Source organism: Capricornis sumatraensis, chromosome 3, assembly GCF_032405125.1.
Source record: "Capricornis sumatraensis isolate serow.1 chromosome 3, serow.2, whole genome shotgun sequence".
Classification (NCBI taxonomy): domain Eukaryota; kingdom Metazoa; phylum Chordata; class Mammalia; order Artiodactyla; family Bovidae; genus Capricornis; species Capricornis sumatraensis.
Window position 1 is genome coordinate 115,476,429 of NC_091071.1, and position 20,921 is coordinate 115,497,349.

Genomic DNA, 20,921 nt, shown 5'->3' on the forward strand with positions numbered 1-20,921 from the left:
TCCCTGTTCCAGCTCAGTGAAGACTCCAGACTTCTGCAGCCAAGGACATAGGGCTCCCTCTCCTCAAGCTACCATTGGAAGGGCTCTATTCCTAGGAGAGGCAGAACTTAAGTGTTTCACATCCTATCCCTAGCTGCCTATCAGTTCATTCCCTCAGTCATGTCTGACTCTTTGCAACCCTGTGGACTGCAGCACGCCAGGCTTCTCTGTCCATCACCAGCTCCTGAAGCTTGTCCATCAAGTAGATGATGCCATCCAACCATCTCATCCTTTCACCCCTTTCTCCTCCTGGCTTCAATCTTTCCCAGCATCAAGGTCTTTTGCGATGAGTCAGTTCTTCAAATCAGGTGGCCTGATTAGTTTGTAGGACAATTTATGCCCTAGGGCATTATTAGAACCAATAGAGCAATAAGCTTGCAATTAGTGGGGTTTAACAACTGAGTGTTGTCAGGGAACTATCATCCCAAAGTGATTATGGAAGTATCCAAGTTGGGTCTTCTGATGCCGAAAACTCAGCCTCTGTGCACTGGTGCCAAATAAAATCTTGGAGACAGAGTTGGGGTGAATTAGAAAAGAAGAGCTTTATTGCTTTTCCAGCCAAAGGAGACACAGCAGGGTCCTGCCCTTGAAAACAGTCCAAACCTGGGAGGATTTGGTGAGGAGTTTTATAGCAATAGTTCCAGAGTAGGGTTGCTGATAAGGATCAGGGTGTGTGCAGGGCCTGCACTCCTTTAATCTGCTCTCAGGTAATCTCTTGATGAGCTTCTCTGGTTCCTTTAATCTGACTTCAGAAGGGCTTCTCTAGAATGAAGGACTGCTGACACCTTGCATTTCTTGGGGGTTTTAGTTCTATAGGATTTCCCTGGTGGCTCAAATGGTAAAGCATCTGCCTACAATGCAAAGAGTCGGACATGACTGAGCGACTTCACTTTTTCACTTTAGTTCTATAAAGAGCTTAAAGATATTGCTATGCCATCTGGAGGTAGAAACAGGACCCTCCTCCAAGGCGGCACTGTTGTTTCTTGGTTGTGTTTTCTTTGTCTCTGAATCTCCTCCCTTCCTTGATTAGCAACTGTTTGAATCTGCCCTTTGGGACACAGGGAAGGTCATGGAGGTTGGGGTCTGTTCCCTACAAACAAGGAATGGGGACACAGAAATGCTTCTATACCCAGGAGCCCCAGAGGGTCTTGCTTGGTTTCACTCCCTGAGGAACAGCACCAGAGACTTCACACTTTATAGGATGGAGAAAATAAATATTGCTAAAATAATCCAGTCACTAAAAAACAGGCAAACAAAAATAACAGATCTTGGCTGGGGAAGAAGGGAGATAAGTACCCAGAGTCCTACAATATATCATCTCAAATGTCCAGTTTCTAACAAAAAATTATGAGGCATGCAAGCAACAGGAAAATGTAACCCACACACCTTGGGAATAAAAGAACAACAAAAGCTGCCTCTGGAAACAACCAGATATCAAATTTCACAGAAAGGACCTCAAAATACCCATTATAAATGTGTTCAAATATGAAAGAAAAATGAAGATATTCACAGATAAACAAAAACTGATATAATTCATCACTAGTGAACCAACCCTACAAGATATGCTAAGGGGATTTTTTCTTTGGGGGGGACTGAATTAAAAGAACACTAGACAGTAACTCAAACTCAGATGAAAAGTAAAGAACACCAATAAAGATAACAACAGAGGTAAGCGTATAAATGCATTTCTTATTTGTAATTTTCTGATTTAAAAGACAACACATAAAACAATAATTATAACCTGAGTTGACGGGCACACAGTGTATAATGGTGCAATTTGTACAACAATAAACAACACAAAGGAGAGAGGATGGAATTGAATATATATATAGGGGCAATGTTTTGTATAATACTGAGTTGGTATTAACCCAAACTTAAATTGTTATAAATTAATATGTTAACTATAATTTCAAACACAACCAGTAAGAAAATAATATATAGTAAAAGAAATGACAAGGGAATTAAAATGGTACACTACAAAATGCCTATTTAACACAAAAAAATAAATAATGGGGAAATTGAGGCACAAAAGAGAAGATATATAGAAAACAAATGGCAAGATGGGAGACATAAGTCCTACCTTATAAATAATTAGATTATATGTAAAAAGATCAAACACTCCATTTAAAAGGCAAAATGGATTGTTTTAATGAGTCAACTATCTATTGGCTACAAGAGAAACACTTCAGATTCAAGGTCACAAATAGGTTGAAAGTAAAAGGATAGAAAAAGATACTCTATGCAAACAACAACCAAAAGAGAACTGTCATGACTATATGAAAAAAGACAAATAGACTTCAGACAAAATAATTTAATGGAGTCAGAATCTTAAAATAAGAAAAAAGTCAATATATCAGGAATATAAAACAGTTATAAAGATAAATGTTCTAACAACCCCCCAATACAAGAAGTAAAACTGTCAAAACTGAAGAGAGACCTAGACAATTCAAAAATAATAGCAGAGGAGCCTGGTGGGCTGCAGTCCATGGGTCGCTAAGGGTCAGACACGACTGAGCAACTTCACTTTCACTTTTCACTTTCATGCATTGGAGAAGGAAATGGCAACCCACTCCAGTGTTCTTGCCTGGAGAATCCCAGGGACGGGGGAGCCTTGGTGGGCTGCCGTCTATGGAGTCGCACAGAGTCGGACATGCTGAAGCGACTTAGCAGCAGCAGCAGCCTTCAATAGCCCATTTTCAGGGATGGGTAGAAAACCTGACAAAAGACAATAAGAAAATCCAAGATTTGAACACTATAAACCAACCAGACTTACACATATCTATAGAACACTCCAAAAACAGCAGTGTATACCTTCTTCTCAACCACACATGGAATATTCCCCAGGACAGACTATACATTAGTTCCAATAAAATGTACCAGTTCCAATAAATTTTAAAAGACTAAAATCACACAAAGTATGTTCTTCACAATGGAAAGAAATTAGAAATCAGTAACAAAAATACATTTTATGAATTCAAAATATCTGGAAATTAAACAACATAGCAATGGATCAAAGAAGAAATAACAAAGAAAATTAGAAAATATTTTGAGATGAATGAAAACAGAAACATACCAAAGCTTATGGTGGTTTAGTCGCTAAGTCATGTCTGACTTTTGCAATCCCATGGACTGTAGCCTGCCAGGCTCCTTGTCCATGGGATTCTCCAGGAGAGAATACTGGAGTGGGTTGCCATTTCCTTCTCCCAAGCTTAGGATATAACTAAAGCAATGGTTGGAGGAAAGTTATAGCAGTAAATACTTATATTTAAAAAGACTAAAGACCTCAGATCAATAATCTGAATAAACTAGAAAAGCAAGAGCAAACAAAAATCCCAATAAAAAAGCAGAAGAAATTAAATTATAAAGACTGATGTGAAAATAAATGAACTAGAGAATAGAAAATAGAATCAACAAAACCAAAAAATTGGCTCTTTTAAAAACTTAACAAAATCGACAAGACTGATCAAGAAAAACAGAAGCCTTAAATCAGTAAAATCACAAATGAAGTGGGGACATTACTACCGACCTTACAGAAATGAAACAGACTATAAGGGAATACTCTGAGCAACTATATGCCAACAAATTAGATAGTCTTCTAGGGCAAATTCCTAGAAAGTCACAAGCTATTGACACCAAATCAAGAAGAAACAAAATCTGAAGAGATCTATAAATTTATTAATAATCTATAAAGTAAAAACAATGAATTAATAATCAAAATTGTTTTGATTACTTCCTACCCAAAAAAAGGCCATGACAAGCAGGCTTCACTAAATGAATACTACCTAATGTTTAAAGAAAATTAACAATAATCCTTCACAAACTGTTTCCAGATATTAAAAAAAAATATGTGTACACTTACTATTATGGGTTGAACTGAGTACCCCCCGAAATTCACATGTTGAATTTCTAACCTCCAGGACCTGAAAATATAACCTTACCAGGAGAGTGTATCTTTACTGAGGTAATTAATTAAACTGAGGTTATTAGGGTGGACCCTAATCCAATATGTGTGTACCACATATTATAGTTATGTGTAACATATTAGGCAGAGGAACCAAAAATCAAATTGCCATCATCTGTTGGATCAAAGAAAAACCAAAGGAATTCCAGAAAAACATCTACTTCTGCTTTATTGACTACAGTAAAGCCTTTGACTGTGTGGATCACAATAAACTGTGGAAAATTCTTACAGAGATGGGAATACCAGACCACCTTACCTGTCTTCTAAGAAACATGTATGCAGGTCAAGAAGCAACAGTTAGAACTGGACATGGAACAACAGACTGGTTCCAAATTGGGAAAACAGGTACATCAAGGCTGTATATTGTCACTCTGCTTATTTAACTTACATGCAGAGTACATCATGAGAAATACTGGGCTGCATGAATCACAAGCTGGAATCAAGATAGCCAGGAGAAATATCAACAACCTCAGATTTGCAGATGATACCATCCTAATGGCAGAAAGCAAAGAGGAACTAAAGACCCGCTTGATGAAAGTGAAACAGGAGAGTGAAAAAAAAATGGCTTAAAACTCACCATTCAGAAAACTAAGATGATGGCACCTGGTCCCATCACTTCATCGCAAATAGATGAGAAAACAATGGAAACAGTGACAGACTTTATTTTCTTGGGCTGCAGCCAAGATGGTGACTGCAGGCATGAAATTAAAGATGCTTGCTCCTTGGAAGAAAAGGTATGACCAACCTAGACAGCATATTAAAAAGCAGAGATATTACTTTGCAAACAAAGGTCCATCTAGTCAAAGCTTCAGTTTTTCCATTACTCATGTATAGATGTGAGAGCTGGTCTATAAAGAAAGGTGAGCACCAAAGAACTAATGCTTTTGAACTATGATGTTGGAGAAGACTCTTGAGAGTCCCTTGGACTGCAAGGAGATCCAACCAGTCCATCCTACAGGAAATCAGTCCTGAATATTCATTGGAAGGACTGATGGTGAAGCTGAAACTCCAATCATTTGGCCACCTGATGTGAAGAACTGACTCATTGGAAAAGACCCTGATGCTGGGAAGGATTGAAGGCAGGAGGAGAAGGGAATGACAGAAGATGACGTGGTTGGATGGGATCACCAATTCAATGGACATGAGTTTGAGCAAGCTTCAGGAGCTGGTGATGGACAGGGAGGCCTGGCATGCTGCAGTCCATGGGGTCACAAAGAGCTGGACAGGACTGAGCAACTGAACTGAACTGAAGATAGACATGCAGACATAGAGAACAGTTTGTGGACACAGCGAGGAAAGGTGAAGGAGGGATGAATTGAAAAAGTCATGCTGAAATATACACACTACCATATATAAAATAGACAGCCAGTGGGAATTTGCTGTATGAAGCAGGGAGCTCAAAGTCGGTGCTCTGTGACAACCTAGAGGGGTGGGATGGGGTGGGAGGTGGGAGGGAGGTTCAAGAGGGAGGAGATACATGTATACCTATGACTGATTCATGCTGATGTATGGCAGAAACTAACACAATGGTTAAACAATTATTCTCCTATTAAAAATTAAAAAACACAACTGATTAAGAATAGAAGGGAACTTATTCACCCTGATAGAGGGCATCTATGAAAAATCCATAGCTAATGTAGTGGTCAAAGATTGCTTGATTTTCTCCTGAGATCAGGAAGAAAATAAGTATATCCACTCTTCCCAACACTGTACTGGAGTTCTGTCCAGGGCAGTTAGGCAGGAAAAGAAATTAGAAGGCATTCATATTAGAAAGGAAGTGAAACTATCTCAGTTTAGAGATGACATTATCTTATATATACGAAATCCTAAGGAATCCACTAAAAAATTGGAATAAACCAATCCAGCAAGGTTATAGGATACAAGATCAATATGTAAAAATCAGTTGTGCTCTATGTCCTAGCAATAAACAATACAAAAATTAAATAATTCCATTAATAATACCACCAAAAAGATTAACCTACTTAAGAATAAACTTAACAAAAAGGTGTGAGTACACTTAAGTACACAGAAAACTATAAAACATTACTGAAAGAAATTAAATAAGCACTAAGTAAGCAAAAAGACATTCTATCTTCATGGATTAAAAGACTTAATGTTGTTAAGATGACAGTATTCCCCAAATTGATCTACAGATTCCGTCAATCTCCATCTGGCTTTTGTGGGCTTTTTTTTTTCCAATAATTAATAAGCAGATCCTAAAACTCATATAGAATTTCAGAAGACACAGAAAAACCAAAACAATTTTGAAAAGAACAAGTGTTGGATGTCTTACACTCCCCAATTTCAAAACTTACTACAAAGCTATAGGAAATAAGACCTATCAACATATAGGTCAATGAAACAGAATTTGGAGTCAAGAAATAAACCCATATACCTATGGTCAATTGATTTTAAACAAGGGTGCCAACTGATGGTAAAAGAATATCTTTTCAAGAAATGGTGTGACAACTGGATAGTCACCCACTAAAGAAAGAAATTAGACCTCTCCCTCACACCACATGTAAAAATTAACACAAATGGATCAAAGACCTAAACATAAGAGCTAAAATGATAAAACTCTTGGAATAAAACATAGATATGAATCTTCATGACCACGGATTAGACAATGGTTTCTTTAATATGACATACAGAGCATAGAAACACAAGACGAAATAGATGAATTGGAATTAAAAACTTCTATACTTCAAACAACATCACCAAGAAGTGAAAAAACAACCCACAGCATGGGCAATAATATTTGCAAATTGATAATATTGAGTCCGAGCTCTGCAACAAGAGAAGCCACTGCAATGAGAAGCGAGAACGCCGCAACTAGAAAGTGGTCCCCACTGGCCACAACCAGAGAAAAGCCTGCCCGGCAATGAAGACCCTGCACAGCCAAAAGCACAAAAATAAATTATTTAAAAAAATTGCAACTGAGGAGGAACTGCCAGAAACAGAATCCACAGGGAGCGGATCAGGGAAATGGAGTAAAGGGAGCGGGAAGAAGAGCCTGAGAAAAGGAATCTGGAGATGGCAGGAAGTGAGGTGCCAGAGTTCTTTAATACTTAACACAGACTACAGAAGAGGATGCTCTAAAGTTGTAAAAGCAGAACAACTCTTAAATTATACCTCCTTCCTGTAAGTTCGGGAAACCTAATATCACGTATGCATAAGTAAGGGAAAAGGATTGAAGTCAAATCCTGTACAGTAATTCAAAGAAAAATGAGGAGCAGAATAACATCCCTATAGATAATAAAAGCATGCCAGAGAAATGCACCGATGAAAACAAAAGCCTAATAGTTCAAAATGGCAAGAGGAGGGAGAGGAAATGGAATGGGGGCTTACAGATGGAAGGAGAGCTGGAAAAGACATTCTAAGAAAGAAGAGATAAACAGGCAAAGCTAAACTGTAGTGCTTAGGAACGGTGAGAGTGCAGCGAAGAAAAGTACAGAGGTGATTAACACAAAGTCCAACTGAAGGAGGGCACGGTGCCTACTGCAGGCTTTGAGGTCCGAGTAAGTCGTCTTGCCATGGGTGTATTTAAAGGTGTTCAGTTTTTAATACATGAACTTTTCATTTCTTATGCTATATATACATGTATATATGTATATACTGTTATTTTAACAACCAAAACAATTTTTTTAAAGAATGTTCATAGCCATACTGTTCACAATTGCCCCAAACTAGAAATAACCCAAATTCCATTGACAGGTAAATTCATGAATAAATTGTGCTATTCAGATGATGGCCTGTTTATTATTCAGCACTGAAAATAAACTACCTATTGCTCCAGTGAAGCTTAGAAACATAATATGGAGTGAAAAAAAATTAGTAAAAAACCATAAGCTATATGATAGCATTTTTTATAAACTTCAGAAACCAAGCAAAAACTAACCAACACTCTGATTAGGGTTACATACATATGTGATTTTTAGAACAAGCTTAAGGAAGCAAAGGTGGTATACATAAGATTTAGGATGGAATACACATATGGGATTTTTTAACTACTCTTTTAAAAAGCAACAAAATGAGAAACCCAAAATTCAGGATGGTTTTTATTTAGAAGGAAGCAGGAAGGATGGGATAGGAAAGGTACTCACAAGCTTTTTTCTTAAGCTCAGTAGTGGGTTAATAGTATACTTTCTCATTATTGTTACATAATTTACAAATATGTTTATATTAAGAGTTTATCAGCTCTGGACACAAAGAATAAGAAATTTTAAATGCAATTATCTCTTTCATCCACCATTCATTCATTCATTCAGTTACTTAACTCATGGTTGCTGTGCACCCACTCTATGCCAAGCACTGTGCTAAGTTCTAGGATGGAGCAGTGAAAAAACAGACACTGCTATTCCCCTCTCATAGCTCACCACTTCCTAGGATTTATCATGTTCACTGGAGATGGTAATGATTGTGAAGGAGCTTTTTAAAAATCTACAGAACTAACAGCCAGTACCATCCATAATCAGAACAACTAATTTCAGGATAACTGGGAGATACCTTCTTAGCATCACTTGAAGGAGGTCATTTTAAAAGTAACCAGCCAGTATATCCAGAAAAGATGAAAACTCCAACTTGAAAATATACGTATACACCAATGTTCATAGCAGCACATTTATAATAGCCAGGACGTGGAAGTCACCTAACTGTTCATTGACAAACAAATGGGTTTTAAAAAGTGTGGTGCATATATAGAATGGAATATTACTCAGCCATTACAAAGAATGAAATAATATCATTTGCAGTACCATGGATGGACCTAGAGATTATCATGGGCTTCCAAGGTGGTGCTAGTGGTGAAGAACGTACTTGCCAACGCAGGAGATATAAGAGACACAAGTCCCATCCCTGGGTCAGGAAGATCCCCTGGAGAAGGAAACAGCAACCCAGTCCAGTATTCTTGCCTGGAGAATCCCATGGACAGAGGCGCCTGGTGAGCTACAGTCCACAGGGTCACACAGAGTTGGACATGACTGAAGCAACTAAGCTACTAAGTGAAGTAAGTCAGACAATGACAAATATCATGATATCATGATTTTTTTGTGGAATTTAAAAAAATGATACAAATGAACTTATTTACAAGACAGAAACACTCACAGACACAGAAAACAAACTTATTGGAGTCCCCTGGTGGTGCAGTAGGTAAGAATCCACCTGCCTTTGTCGGGGACACGAGTTCCATCCCTGGTCCAGGAAGATTCCACATGCTGGAAAGCAACTAGGCCCATGCTCTAGAGCCTGGTGGTGATCCCACACACCACAACTACCGAGCCCACATGCCCTAGAGCCCACAAGCTGCAACTACTGAGCCTGCATGCTTCAACCATTGAGCCCGCATGCTTCAACCACTGAGCCCGCATGCTTCAACCACTGAGCCCACATGCTTCTGCTTCAACCACCGAGCCCGCATGCTTCAACCACCGAGCCCGCATGCTTCAACTACTGAGCCTGCATGCTTCAACTACTGAGCCTGCGTGCTTCAACCACCGAGCCTGCATGCTTCAACTACTGAGCCTGAGTGCTTCAACTACTGAAGCCCGTGCACCTAGAGTCTGTGCTCTGCAACAAGAGAAGTCACTGCAATGAGAAGCCTGTACACCACAACTAGAGAGTCGCCTCCACTCTCTGCAGCCAGAGAAAGCCCATGTGCAGCAATGAAGACTCAGTGCAGCCAAAATGAATAAATAAAAGAGAAAACAAATTTACGGTTACCAAAGGGAAAGGAGTGGGAAGGGATAAATTGGTAGTTTGGGATCAATATATACACATTACTTATATAAAATAGATTAAAAAAAACAAGGTTCTACTGTATAGTACAACTATATTCAATATCTTATAATAACCTATCATGGGAAAGGATCTGAAAAAGAAAAGATACACACACACACATATACACATATGTATAACAAATTACTTTGCTGTATACCTGATACTAACACATTGTAAATATTTCATTTTAAAAAATTATCTAATTACCAGCCAACAGATGACAGCAGCTAGGCAGGAATTCTTAAGACAGTGGTTCCCCAGTACTACCAACTTGGCTCCATGAAGAAGCTTCCATTTGTCTTAAAAACATGCTGTACACGTTTGTGCACATGCACGTACACGCACACAGATTATTCCAAGCTTATGTCCTCCCTATGTTTCTTTGTTGTGATCTCCTTTCATTTGTGTATTGACAATGTTGAAGAAGCATTGTTGAACTTTGCAACTACTTAGGGAAGTAATGTGTTTACCTGATGAAATAAAGAGCTGACGAATGTAATCAATCTCTAAGATTTAAGTTATTTATTATTTAAATGCAAGAGTCTGAGACTTATGGTCAAGAGTTATGGTCAGACCCAACATTTTTTTTCTGAAAGAGAATGTAGGAAGACTGAGTTCACCTTTAAGGAATAAGTAACCGAGAGTGTAATGTCATGGCTGAGACCTTGCTGGGGTTTAGGAGCAGCCTGGCCTGGTCTCCCAGCCCAGGTCCACCCCTGTCAGCAGGGTGGCCTGGATATGTTCTATAGAATAGCCCAGACTCAGCTTCCTCATCCTGGGATGAAGATGAAACCCACCACAGAGGCTGCTGTGAAAATTTAAAGAGATAATACAGGTTAAAGAAAATAAGATGAATGAATGAAGATGTGGTACACAGACATAGTGGAATATTGTGAAAATGAAAGTGTTAGTAGCTCAGTCTTGTCCAACTCTTTGTGACTCCATGGACTGTAGCCCACCAGGCTCCTCTGTCCATGGAATTCTCCAGGCAAGAATACTGGAGTCGGTTGCCATTCCCTCCTCCAGGGGATATTACTCAGCCATAAAGAAGAATGAAACATTGCCATCTGCTGCAATGTGAATAATAGAGATTATTATACTAAGTGCAGTAAGTCAGAGAAAGACAAATATCATATTCTACTTACTTGTGGAATCTAAAAGAAAAAAAATGTTTCAAATGAACTTGTTTACAAAACAGAAACAGACTCACAGACAAAGAAAACAAATTTATGGTGACCAAATGGGAAAAGGGTGGGGAGGGATGAAATGGGAGTTTGGGATTAACATATACGCACCACTGTATATAGGCCAACAAAGTCCTACAATATCACACGGGGAACTGTATTCAACATCTTACAATAATCTATAACGACAAAGAATCTCAAAAAGAATATATACACACACACACACAAAGCTGAATCACTTTGCTCTATGCCAGCAACTAATATTTTTGTTTGTTTTGTTTTGCCTTTGTAACACAACATTGTAAACAACTATACTTCCATTAAGAAAGAAAAGGAGGAATGGTGCTGACCAAGCTGTGCGACTCTGTTCCTGGTCGACAGCAGTGAAGATGGCAGTGTGCACACACATGTACGAGTGCATGTACCTATGCATTCATGTACATATTATTACAATACATCGTCCACGGCAGCAGGAGGTCTCTACAGCACAATCAACCTGCAAGAAGTTTTATCTGCAGCTCCAGGGATCCTCCAGGTGCAGTGCATTGTGTCTGAGGCGGAGTGCTTAGCCAGTCACTTCCTCATCCTGCAGGCCCAGGGGAGCTACCAGCGATGCTCATTTTAGTTCACCGTCACCATTTTTGCCATTTACAAATAGTACGTGAACCTCATTTTCTTTGTATCATGTTTTTTGAATCAGCTCATTTTTTTCCCCCTTGAATATATCAATTTTTAAAGCATTCCTTCTGGAGAGGCAGCAGTGCATAGAGGTTAAGAACACAGTCTGGAGTCAAGCTGCCCTGGTTTCAACACTGCTTCTGCCACTTCCAAACCTGATTTAACCCCCTTGTGCCTCAGTTTCCCCATCTATGTGATGAGGGTGGGCTTCCCAGGTGGTGCTAGTGGTAGAGAACCTGCTCATCAACACAGGAGACATAAGAGACCTGGGTTTGATCCCTGGGTCAGGAAGATCCCCTGGAGGAGGGTATGGCAGCCCACTCCAGTACTCTTTCCGGGAGAATCCCAAGGGCAGAGGAGCCTGGCGGGCTGTGGTACACAGGGTCGCAAAGAGTCAGACATGACTGAAGTGACTTAGCATGGACACAGCATGATGAGGGTGATTATAATTCTTATCACAGAGGGTTACAATCAGGTTGTGAGAAACAAAGGGCTGTCTCTTTATAAAGTGTTTGAAACAGGCCTTCCATAGAATAAAAGCTATATGAGTGTTTGCTAAATAAATGCCTCTAATGTAAATGGAAAACCAGTACTACCTTCCATAAAATCTTAAAACAAATAAAATCTTAGAAACAAAAGAGGGTTTACTAAGTCTAGCTAGATATTTACCTGCTAAAATGCTTAGTGGACTGGCCCTGGTATCTTTAAAAATAGAAAACAAACAAGAAGGAATCAGGCGAGGGAAGTCGTCAGCACCAGAGTGAAGCCTCTTCTCCACTCAACCAGAAGATCAGCAGGGCAGGTAAAACAAGAGTCACTTTCTCAGTGCACCACCACCAGAAATCATCCCCAGACACACTAGGAGTCGGCTGGGTGTGCTCTGGAAAGTTCTGGAAAGGCCATTAAGATGGGAAAGTGAGAGGTGTTCCAAGGAGCACATGAAAATGAAAAGTGATACCAGGCATTCCGTGTTGATCTGTTTATCACAAATATCCCTGTATTCAGAGTAAAATATTTTATATTGATAGATTAGCTCCAAGGCAGAGAATCGGTTTTCACTTTGAACTGAAGCTTCCTTGTACGTGAGTCTGTCACTCAAGCCTCCTCTCCATCCTTCATCTAGAGGTGACTCAGCACTTCCCAGTAGGTGATTCCAGGTGACAGCCTATGGCCAGCTTGCCTTCTGTTTTCTTTTGCAGGCAGAGTGGGCTTAATTTTCATGTATTTATTCTTTCAACCACCAGCGTCACCTGAGATGGATGGCTAGAGGGGTAGCAATAGATTTGGGATCTTGGCACCACTGAGCCTCCTGTTCTGTGTGGCCCAGGTTACAAGGGCCTGTAACCTGTCAGTCTCAATGGGTCCTGATGGATGGGGTGAGCACCTTATACAGCCTCCTTCCATAAGAAGATTAAAGGTGATGTTTAGAAAGCACAGCTTCATCCCTGGAGGGAAGATGCCAAGAGATATCAACACACAGTTCTGCATAATCAGTTCAACACCAACACAACAAAAATGAGAAAGGAAGATTAAAAACTAATCCACATTTCATAGCACTGAGGGGTGTGATGAAATGGGGAATAGAGTAAAAGCATGAAGCCCAGAATCACAAAATGCTCTCATTTCACTCTTTCAAAACCTGAAGACTGAGGTAGGAGATGATTCCAGCCCTTAGGAGAATTCTTCCAAGGCCCTAGGAAAGAGTATCCAATTCAGAGTTTCTCTCCTTGTGGATGAGCACAGGAAGGGCTGGAGAGTTGGCCACATTAGGTGAATGTCTTGAATAATTAAGGGGCCATTCATAGTTGAGTGATGCCCTGATAGGCCCATGTCCCAACCTGGGAAATCTCTCTTAGGGGCCCTTGATGGAGAGGAAGGGGCTCCAGAGAGATGCTGGTGACCACCTCCCTTGAGGTGTCAGGCAGGATGCCCCTGGAGGCACCAAAGGGCAGCAGGGGCAAGTGGAGGGTACAAGGGTCAGCCCTTAGCCGCCTCTGTGGGCATCATCCTGAACTCCCAGTCTTTGGTTTACATAATGTGCTCACTCAAACCAGTGCAGCAACCCCCTCTCCCAACATTCCTGGGTATCCAGCTCTGGGTTAGCCCCGGTCCTGCCTTTCTCCTCCCTCTGTCCTTTCTGCACCCCTCCCACCTGCTCCGCTTTCTCTTTGCCATGTCCCATATCTAATTTACAATGCTTAAAGATTACACTGGAGGGTTTTCCCACTTCTAGGTTCCATATTATCAAATTCACAAAATCAGAAATTGAGCTTTGCTAATAGGACTGAATCTTGGAAACTGAGACTTCTCAGGAAGTAGAGAATACAAGCCCTATTTGCACAATGAAATGACTACAGACATTTGGAAGCACAACTAAGACATCCAGGGGTGGTTTCTTGATAGAATCTGGGCTTTCCGCTCACCCATGATATGAAAATGGCTTCAAACATCAAGCTCATTTCTCTTCTAAGTGACACCTTTTCTCCCTCCTGGAGTTCCTAGAAGCCTTCCACAATCACCCAGCAGCCAACCTCAGTTTCTCCATGACCTGTCAATCTACATAATCAGAAGAGAGCACCTCATTAACCAGTGAGAAGGAGAGTGTACTTCTAGCCAGTGACAAGAGCTATGTACTCCTTGAAAGAGGAGAGTAAAAAAGGTGGCTTAAAACTCAACATTCAAAAAACTAAGCTCATGGCATCCAGTCCAATCACTTCATGGCAAGTAGATGGGAAAACAATGGAAACAGTGGCAGATTTAATTTTCTTGGGCTCCAAAATCACTGCAGACAGTGACTTGTAGCCACAAAATCCAAAGAAAAGCTATTACAAACCTAGATAGCATGTTAAAAAGCATAGACATCTCTTTACCAACAAAGGTCCATATCATCAAAGCTATGATTTTTCTAGCAGTCATGTACAGACGTGAGAGAGCCCTGAAGAACTGATGCTTACAAACTGTGATGCTGAAGAAGACTCTTGAGAGAACCTTGGACAGCAAGGAGATCAAACCAGTCGATCCTAAAGGAAAGCAACCCTGAATATTCATTGGAAGGACTAATGCTGAAGCTGAAGCTCCAATACTTTGGCCACCTGATGTGAAGAGTGGATTCTGTAAAAGATCCTGATGCTGGTGTTGACTAAAAAAAGATGTACAATTGAGAGCTGCAAGTTAAGTTTTATTGGGGGCACAATGAGGACTGCAGCCCAGGAGGCAGCATCTCAGATAGCTCTGAGAGACTGCTCCAAAGCGGCAGTGGGGGAAAGTCAGTATATAAGGTTTCAATGAAGGGGGAGTTCAATACCATGAAGCACTTGATTTACAAAAGGTTTTTGTAAGTCATGAGAATCTGATGTCACCATGAAGGGATTTATTGCTTCTCTAGATATGAGGAGATGCAAGGATAGATATCATAAAATCTGTTCCTAAAACACATCCAACTATCTAAAGACCTGTCCCACCAGATTCCCTGGAGCACAGAGAGCCTCATTCCACCCGGAACTCCCTCAGGGGCTGTTGAAGGTCAACAGCTGTAGCAGCGTGGGGTTCAGTCTCTGTAGAGGCCTACGGCAAAGGCCTTTGTTGTTCAGTCATTGGCGATGCTCTTGGTAAGTGCCAGTGTAGTTGATGCTGGGAAAGATTGACGGCAGGAGAAGGGGACAACAGAGGATGAGATGGGTGGATGGCATCACTGAATCAATGGACATGAGTTTGAGCAAGCTCTGGGAGACGGTAAAGGACAGGGAAGCCTGGCGTGCTACAGCCCATGGGGTCACAAAGAATGGTACATGACTGAGCAACTCAACAACAGCAACCCCTTGCTATGTCATACCACGAACAAGCACTAGACAGACATCTGACGTTTAATCCTAATGACACCTCATTTGGTAGGCACCATTAACCTAATGCGACAAATGAGGAAAATGGGGCTCAAAGTAAGTTTCCCAGAGTCACGTGGACCCCAGGGCCTCTGCTCTTAACTATTATGTTACTATATCTTACAGAATCCCCAAAGAGGCCTCAGTGGGTCTCTGGATTTGTATACTGTTGATTTAGGTATATTCTGTCAAATTATCTCCACTGCAAAATACTGCTCCAGGTTTCCTCAGGCTTTTACCTGAGAAAATATATTTATATGGAAATGCTGACATACAGCAGCCCACATTCATTTTGTATACTATGCATTTACTTTTGCAGCCTAGTGGCTAAAATAGTTTTCATATTTGAAACTTAAAAATATATACATGGAAAAATGTACTGTACAACACAGGGAATATAGCCAATGCTTTGTAATAACTGTAAATGGAAAGTAATCTATAAAATTATTTTAAAATTTTAACTAAATTTTTAAAAACATATACATGGATAAAAATATAAATAAATAAATACACATGAGTATAGCCAACAGAATCTTATAGTTGTCAATTTTCTAACAGATTTAACCCAGAATTTCACATGACTGAATTTAGAATTAACTATTTATAGATGGTACACGATAGTGGCTGTAGAGATCTCCAGCCAGTTAATTAGCTTTGGTTTTTCCATCTGTGAATAGGCGATTTAAAATCATTGTGCCAGGATTGTAGAAAAGATCAGACAAGGGCATTCATATCCAAAACACCCAACACAGCTTTCACTCAACATTAGTACTGTTGCAATTTCCTTATTAGGATTCTTTAAATAAGATATACACATTTGTTTGCATATTCTTACTAAATTCTTAAAAATCAACAGTCAAATCCAATTCACCTATAATAAAACCATCTACTGTGCATAAAATCATTTGAAAAGAATGACACAATAACTATCAACTGACATTTTATTTAACATGATAGAGTGCCATAGTCTCAGTACAAAGTGACCTTAACTGCTTAGAAATTCCTTCCTTATTTTTACTGCAACAAATCATATGATGAAGGAAGACCTTCATCAGGGTCATGCAATCAGAATGGCTTCTTTGGGGATACATGCAGGCACCTTTGGGGACTTGGGAGGAAAGTCTTAGTAATTTTTTTTCAAGAGAATATGTTTTTATTTATTTGTTTATTATTCGAAGGACTGTCCTATATAAGGGATTTAAAACAGTATTTTTGGCTGTGCTGGGTCTTCCATACTGGATATGGGCTTCCTCTAGTTGTGGGAGGTAAGGACTACTCCCCATCTTTGTTTGGCTGTGCTGGGTCTTCCCTCCTGGACGTGGCCTTCCCCTAGTTGTGGGAGGCAGGGACTGCTCTCCTGTTGTGGTGGCTGTGTTTCTCGCGGCGGTGGCTTCTCATTGCAGAGCATAGGCTGTAGGGTGCAGGCTCAGTAGTTTCAGTGCACAAGCCTAACTGCCCCGAAGCAGGTGGAAGCTTCCAGGACCAGGAACTGAACCCATGTCCCCTGCAATGGCAGGTGGATTCTAAACCACGGGAGCACCAGGGACGTCATTAGCAATTGGCTTTTCCCCCACAGGATGTGTCCTGTCTCCCCTTTTATGTGTCAGGTCCTCAATAGCAGGAGCCCTATTTTTTCTGTCTTTTGTCTCCCAACTCCCCAACTTAAATCAACAGATAATTTAAACAAGTAATGCATGTCCAACACTGTGTCAGATCATGGGGAGAACATAGAAAAGCAGCAGAAATTCAAGTTCTAGCTGAGAGGCACAGATAATCTCAACAGGCAATTTTGGCACTGGCTGAGCTAACCAGATATTATTGCTGGTATCTAAATTTCTTAATGTAAGTTCCAGAAAGCCAAGTAACTTTTAGAAAATTATATGATGCAATAGGGAAAGCAAATCCATCCATTCATGTATAAATAAATAGAACTATACCTTTATTAAGTCCTGATATGTGCTAGGCAAGGGAACCCCAACAGTGAATTAGACTCAATCCTCAAACTTGGGAAGAGCCCTGTCTTGTGAGGAAGATGAACATAAAAAAGCAAGACCATGGTGTGTTGTTATAAGCTCTATAAAAACTGGCCAGGACCTGGTGAGGACCCAAAGGAGAGCACAATCTAGGCTACTGGCCATGAGGTGGTGGGAGGGGTGGGTCAGACAAGATCTCAGAGATGAGGTAATCCTTGGCCTTGGCAGTGTCTCCCAAGGTGAATGCCTGCCTGGTGGAGGAGGGGTGGAGCATTCCAGAGAAGCCACGGCAGCATGGCACATGCAGAGAAACAGACGCTGGGGACAAAGGAGGGCTGTAGGCGAGGGGAAGGCCATGCCCGCTCAGATAGCAAGAGAAAGGTTGGAGATATGCCTTGAGATTAAACCAAAAAGTCCCCAGCACCACACTAGAGCATGTACTTCATGCTGAATGAAACAGGAGCCCATCATCAGCTGGTTTTAAGCAGACAGGAACATAGTCAGACTTGATTTTTTTTTTAATTACTTTTAATTGGAAAACAACTGCTTTACAATGTTGTGTTAGTTTCTACTGAAAAATTAGCAATATGTATACATATATCCCCTCCCGCAGGGGCTTCCCTGGTGGCTCAGCAGTAAAGAATCTGCCTGCAGTGCAGGAGATGTAGGAGACAAGAGTTCAATCCCTGAGTCAGGAAGATCCTCTGGAGGAGGGCATGGCAACCCATTCCAGTATTCTTGCCTGGGAAATCCCATAGACAGAGGGGCCTGGAGGGCTATAGTCCATGCGGTTGCAAAGAGTCCGACAGGATTTAGCTACTAAACAACAAATCCCCTCCCCCTTGAGCATCCCTCCCACACCCACCTCCACTCCACCTCTCTAGGTCATCACAGAGCATGGGGCTGGGCTCCCTGTGCTTTCCACTAGCTATTTTACACATGGTAGTGTATATATGACAATGCTACTCTCTCAATTCCTCCTTCCCTCTCCTTACCCCCACCATATCTACAAGTCTGTTCGTTTTATCTGCACTCTATTTCTGCCCTGAAAATAGGTTCATCTGTATCATTTTTCTACATTCCATATATAGGCATTAATATATGATATTTGTTTCTCTCTTTCTGACTTACATTTCTAAGAGATTATTCTGGTAATATGCATGACAGATGGACACACTGGATGAGAGTCTGCAGGAGAGTCTCCTGCAGACAGAATGGTGTCTCAATGATCAAGATGAAAAATAATGAAGGCCCAAAGCAAGGCAGTGGAAGTGGAAAGAGAAAGGGAAGGCAGTCTTATAAGATGTCAATTCCAAAAATTTTGAGCTGTCTCATCTTGAGGAGGTATCAGAAAGCAGTGAAAGGCAAAGAAGGATATCATTTGCTCCAGTTACAATTAGCAAATATTCTGCAGTGTAGCTGGTGATTCTAAGGATCCTCCCTCTTAACCTTAGAGTCCCTCCTGCCTTCCATACAAAGACAGTGTGATAGCTGGTCCTGAGCATACTCTAAACCCTAGCTCCATCACTTTTTAGCAGAGTAACCAAGTGCATAAATCTATTAATATTAGTAGCTGCACTCAGTAAATGCTAGCTGCTCTTGGACCTGGCTGGGTCTCTCTTCTGAGGGCTTAGCTTGTCCTGGAGAGGTTGCTAACCCTTTTGGTGGAAAAAACACTCAGACTTAGCATTTTAAAAATATGACTTTTGTCATTCGTGGACGGTCTATATGAAGGGAGCAACCACCAGGCAGAAACCAGGCAATTAGCACACCCTGGTCCTTATCATGTCAGTATCACAGATCCCCCTATATACACAGTGCCAATCAAGATCCACCCTCCCCGCCACCCCTGCCATGACAGCCTTGTGCCCACAAGTGCACAGACATCAGAAGGTATTTGAAAGGATGGCTAATCACATATCCACCTAAAAACAAGGGGGATCTCGGTTTTTGTTCGGAAGCACCTGGGGAGTATGACCTTGAAGACATGGAAAGAGGACATGATGTCTGTTCAAAGATATTAAGGATCATTTTGGACTCCTTGAGTTTTTAACTAAATATGTGATATGACATTCTGGTGGTTATGGAGGAAACTGATTTCCTTAAAATCTTTTTGAGGTAACAATAAACCTCTCTTCACTCCTGAAGAAGGACATTAGATTGGACAAAATTTGGTGTGGTTTTTTTTCTTAATAAAACAGAATTGCTGTCACTTAAATTTCAATTTCTTATAATAATAGAGCTGTTCTTCAGTTGGGTAAGCTGGGAGGATGATTTGTACCATATAAATACTTCCCTCAAATATTCAAAAATTAGAATCCCAAATTCATTGACAGAAATCACAACAGTGGCTTTTAATGGTGGAAAAGAGGGGAGGGACCTGAAAAGGGGATGGGCACATTCTGTAAAGATACTGATAGGGATGTAAGTTGCACATTTGTCATAACTCATGGAACTGTCCACTTAAGGTCTTTGCATTTTACTGTATGTAAATTATACTTCAATTTTTAAAAAGGAAACAGGGGAAGAAGCATGCATGCAGATTTCCAGTTAAACATGATAGACTGAACATATTCATTGTATCATCTCCTCTGGCTGCTGCTAACTCACTTCAGCCGTGTCCGACTCTGTGAGACCCCGTAGACGGCAGCCCACCAGGCTCTGCCGTCCCTGGGATTCTCCAGGCAAGAGCACTGGAGTGGATTGCCATTGCCTTCTCCAATGCATGAAAGGGAAAAGTGAAAGTGAAGTAGCTCAGTCGTGTCCGACTCTTAGCGACCCCATGGACTGCAGCCTACCAGGCTCCTACGTCCATGGGATTTTCCAGGCAAGGGTACAGGAGTGGGTTGCCATTGCCTTCTCCAGAAACTCCACTAAAATGAGGATAAATGGACCAGATAGGTACAAGCCCATAAAAACAAAGAGATTACGATAGTTCATCCCATTTTTGAAGATGAAAAGTTTATAGAGGAGGAGGAACTGCCAGAGTTAAGATGCTCCTGGTAAAGTGCCCACAGAAAGTGACAAGAAGCTGACTTATTCACCTTTCTGCATCCTCAGAGCCTCAGGCCATTCCCAGACAGGAGACTGGAGATTTATCCTCCAGACTCTGGGCCCTGGAGCACCATTCAGCAGGTCCCACCCAACCACAGAGCACTTTGAAGAAGTTGTTTGTAATGTAACTTCAAGCTTATAAGCTTCAAACTTCAAGCTTAGTGTAAATGGACAGACATTGTCATAAATACCTCTATCACACAAGAAACTGAGAAAAGGAACCCAGAGGAAACAGAAACAATGTAAGCAACAGAATAAGACATTTCAATGAAACTACAAGCAACATCTTTAGATCACAAGCGGGAATTAAGATTGCTGGGAGAAAGATCAATAATCTCAGATATTCAGATGACACCATCCTTATGGCAGATAGGGAAGA

The 20,921-nt window shown here is 40.8% G+C and overlaps 1 protein-coding gene across 1 annotated transcript in view; it reads right to left on the reverse strand.

The window, feature by feature from the left end:
- Positions 1-2,647: 2,647 nt before the first annotated feature.
- Positions 2,648-20,921, reverse strand: part of C3H2orf76 (chromosome 3 C2orf76 homolog) — a 132,167-nt gene continuing 113,893 nt past the window's right edge. Inside the window, exon 7 of the mRNA XM_068968966.1 lies at positions 2,648-2,754. Coding sequence (XP_068825067.1) covers positions 2,666-2,754 — 89 coding nt within the window. The 3' untranslated portion in view covers positions 2,648-2,665. The remainder of the gene's footprint in view (positions 2,755-20,921) is intronic.